The sequence below is a fragment of the Lichtheimia ornata genome, assembly GCF_029851405.1.
Source record: "Lichtheimia ornata isolate CBS 291.66 chromosome Unknown scaffold00294, whole genome shotgun sequence".
Taxonomy (NCBI): domain Eukaryota; kingdom Fungi; phylum Mucoromycota; class Mucoromycetes; order Mucorales; family Lichtheimiaceae; genus Lichtheimia; species Lichtheimia ornata.
In genome coordinates this window covers 1-4,064 of record NW_026695613.1, presented here as the reverse complement: position 1 = coordinate 4,064, position 4,064 = coordinate 1, and the positions used below count along the sequence as shown (strand labels likewise).

The 4,064-nt window shown below is 43.4% G+C and overlaps 1 protein-coding gene across 1 annotated transcript; it reads left to right on the top strand.

Moving 5' to 3' along the window:
• Nucleotides 1-462, top strand: O0I10_013179 (uncharacterized protein; the record flags this gene model as incomplete). The annotated part of the gene is made up of 1 exon (XM_058492993.1): nt 1-462. A coding segment is annotated over one exon (462 nt), but the record flags the coding sequence as incomplete, so codon positions are not given.
• Nucleotides 463-4,064: the final 3,602 nt, after the last annotated feature.

Genomic DNA, 4,064 nt, shown 5'->3' with positions numbered 1-4,064 from the left:
GCCAATGGCTTCCAGGTACAATGGCGACGAGAACAAGGGACAGCTGAAATTATCCTGCAAATCATCTACATATATGATCTTGGATCAACGCTCAAGTACGATGTCGGCGATTTACGTGAATTATTGCTTGCCATCCAACAACATCATCATCATCACATACCAGCTTACAATGAGGAGCAACAAGATTTTAGTATGATACGGCCCAAGAAGGTGATTACATATCTACATCGAGTTGCAGCGCTTCCTCAAGCACCTGAACGGCGAGCAAGTGACCTTGAAGTTGTCAAGCATCTTTTCAGCAATACACATGGACGTTTGATTTGGAGAAAGGAGAAGGATGCCAATTGTGAATATCAAGTTGTGTACGAACGTATCGAGGATGATCAAGCTGTAGATGATGCCGAGGAAAAGCCATCAGCACCAATTGCATACATAGCTTATCACATGTTTCCATCCGATTGAATAGTCCACACACTAGCAGCAGATAGCTTTCAATAAAAGAAAACAATTGTATTCGTTTATTCTGCCTTCAAGCTACGTATTGCTTAAATTGAGAACGGAGTTGGATCCTAGAGGGTGTGCACTCTGCTGTAATAGGCCAATGCTGTGTTTCCAAGATACTGTTGTTGTGTGTTCACTTCGGCTATAGTATGCATTAAAGGCCATGATAAGGATATAATAACATAACAGCCATTTCATCCCACTTTCGACTTTGGTTCATTCCAATGCATACGAACGATTCTCCTGCTCCAGCCCATCATTTCCATCCTTCAACTTTCTTGATCCGAGGGGATTTGGTTGAGTTACGCTCAAACACAAAACATCATCCAATTTCACAAAAATCATTTTGCAAAGTTATTTGTAAACTGCCAGCCAATAACCCAATCCTCCCATTCACCATTGTTGTCCAATACAATGCATATGAACGATGTCCTGCTCCAGCTCATTATCTCCATCATTCAACTTTCTTGATTCGAGCTAACCTTGGGAGTAAGGTATCACTGAACGCAACCGACAAATCCTGCTAGTAATGGCTGTTGTTGGATCATCATTATCATGTAAAATGTAAAATGGCACACACCCTCGTGCTATACGTGAGGATCATCATTTCTTTTATTTACGTGCACCTATTGTCTATCGTGAGGTTGATGATCATGATGGGTGGATGGTGTGTGTGGGGTCATTGAGTGGCCTCAGTGCAATAGCAGTAGGGGGGATTTAAACTTGGGGGACAGCAGCTCCACGACTTGAGACAACGCTTCTCTTCTCTTTCTCCCTTGTCTACTTTTATTCCAAACACCACATCCCGATCAAGGTAATGTATTATAAAAGAGTGCTCTTGTTGGTTGTGACGTATTAATGTAGTTCTGAACATGCATTGTCAGGGAGAGTGAGTGTGTCCAAGTGCTGAGGAACGAGCGTGGTTGGTGGTTGGTCGTTGTCATGGCGATATTGTTGCTTCCTTTGCTCGTTGCTATTCCCGCTCTACGCTTGGTGTCAACAGGTACATTCAGAGTCCAATGTTGCAGCCGAACTGGTTCCATTGACGTGTTAGCTTATATAGGGGACAAGTTTGGTCTCAAGACGTTGGCTGGTTTGGCTTTTTGTTTCAGCTCAACAACACTACACCATGGTTTTCGGTTTCCAGTAACCAACAACAACGGGTCTTTGTGTATATGGAAAAGGCAAATACAATGAAACAAACAATGAAAAGGGTGTTTATTGTGTGTGTGCTAATGATGAATTGAATAGGTTTCTTTGGTCAGGCAATGCAACTTGGGCATCATCATCTCTTTGGGTTCGACTCCCAGCCTGTATCAAGTGGTCGATGACGATGGATTTTTGGAAGAGCATGGTCACCGTGTTGAGGTAAAAGGGGATTTGCAACAGCTTGTGAATGTGTTGAACCAATACGCTCTTCTCGCGATAGGCTCGTTCTTTCCCTTGAGGATTTCTTTTCATGAGGCGGGAAATGATTGGAAGGATTGGGGATCATTCTTTCTTTGGAGAGGATGAATGAGGACAGCTATGAGCCTGGACTCTACGTAAGTGATGTCCTTCCTTGCCATGGATCGAACTGGCCTTGCGTGATTCGTGCAGTGCCTTCTCAAGAACAAGGGATCGTCCAACGTTGCTCGTATGGTGGTGATTTGGTTTGTGAATTCCTTCTGATTTGCTTTCTTCCTTGGAGAGGATCGCCTAACGGTATACCAAATCGTCATCATTCCGGTACCAGATGGTCTAACTCACCCGCTTTCTTATTTGTAGAGACGACGATTACGTTGATTACCACATTCACAACAATGACGATTACGATGATCACCCCATCTACAACAATGACAATGGTGACGACAACGAGATTCAAAAGGAAGCCTGCAAGATCCCATTCTTTTCAACTTGTGTATTTTTGGATGTTGGTGTGACGGATGAGATTGACGACTGGTGACGAGTACGAATACGAATGATGACGGAGGACGACTATGACGATGGTGGTGGCAATGTACAGCACATAGCAAGATAGCTAGATGAAATAAAGCATTGTTTATTTATTACACGCTTGTTGGAGGTTGCTAGCTTGTGGATTACATACTATTGCTTCGAAGATGGAATAATAAAGGTGGTCCGATTATCGGTCATGCAAGAAGTACATGGCTTTTGTGATACAATAAGGAGGAGTGGGAAGTGGGATGAGCTTGAGAAGAGAAAAAGTGAAGAGATCTCTCCATTGAGTTTCAGGATGAGTGACTCATTCAATATGTATATGTATCTTTTTACATATACAAATTGGTTTATGCAGCTCGACTTTCTTCTACATGCAAATGTGATGCATACCTTGACACACCTTCATTATTGGATGCTGTTTACTTACGTACCTTCACAAAAGGCAATCATCATCATCATCATCATCATCATCCATTTGTGTAGCAACCTGTCAAGGACGTGTCTGTGTAACCACCACGTGCGGATTCACTCAACTCTTCATCTTTCCGTTAATGCAGCCGACACCATCCACTAGGAAAAAGCAACTCCATCACGCTTACAGCATAGGTAAAACATAAAGACGCCTGTATCTCCAAACTTTACAATCAAACGTGGGGTTTTTATTAGAGCAATGTGCTCGGCTTGGCCAACAGCACCTTGTGTGAAAGTTTCACGTTCAATGTCGCAAACAGCCCAAAAAATATTCAAGAGGTCGACCCCTGGATCCAGTTTGGCTGGTGGCGACATTGCGAAATCTGGGATTGGCCACGATGAACTTGAAACTTGCACCCAAGGTGCAGTTGGCCAAGCCGAGCCCATTGCTCTAATAAAAACCCCACGTCTCATTGTAAAGTTCGGAGATACAGGCACCTTTATGTTTGTAAGCGTGATGCCATATGAGAAGTGGTCTTTGTCCATTGCCAAGTAGCTAGACCCTGGAGAGCCAAAGATGCAGAAGGACCTCTTTGGGTAACTCAGCTAAAAAGTCAGGACTTCAGGGACGATGCATGATAGGTACGCAACCCTCACTTTGATGTCATACATTGGCAGCTAATAGCCACTTTTGTGCATTCCCAACTTTTGTGCATTCTATTGTAGGTGGACGATTCTCCTGCTCCAGACATTCATTTCCATGATTAAAGTAGGTTGATCCGAGCTGATTTGGTTGAGTTACGCTCACACAAGATTACATCGGTTGAGCTACATCGAGCGTGCTTGATGTCCAGAGTGATGTAATCTCTCTTTGACCGCAGCTCAGTCAAATCAGCTCGGATCAACCTACTTTAATCATGGAAATGAATGTCTAGAGCAGGGGCACCGTTCCCATTCAGTGGATCTCGCAACAATGATGACTGGATAAAAGTGACCGTTAGCTAGCAATACATGCCTGTTCCTAGATGATCCATAAAGTAATTATACATTGACCCTTTCATTCATGCAAACGTAGCTGTGTTACACAACACGACCCTCTGCATCTTTTGCTCTGCCAGGGTCCACCTACTTGATAATGAACAAAGACCACTCTTCATATAGCACCACGCTTACAAACATAAAGGTGCCTGTATCTCCAAACTTTACAATGA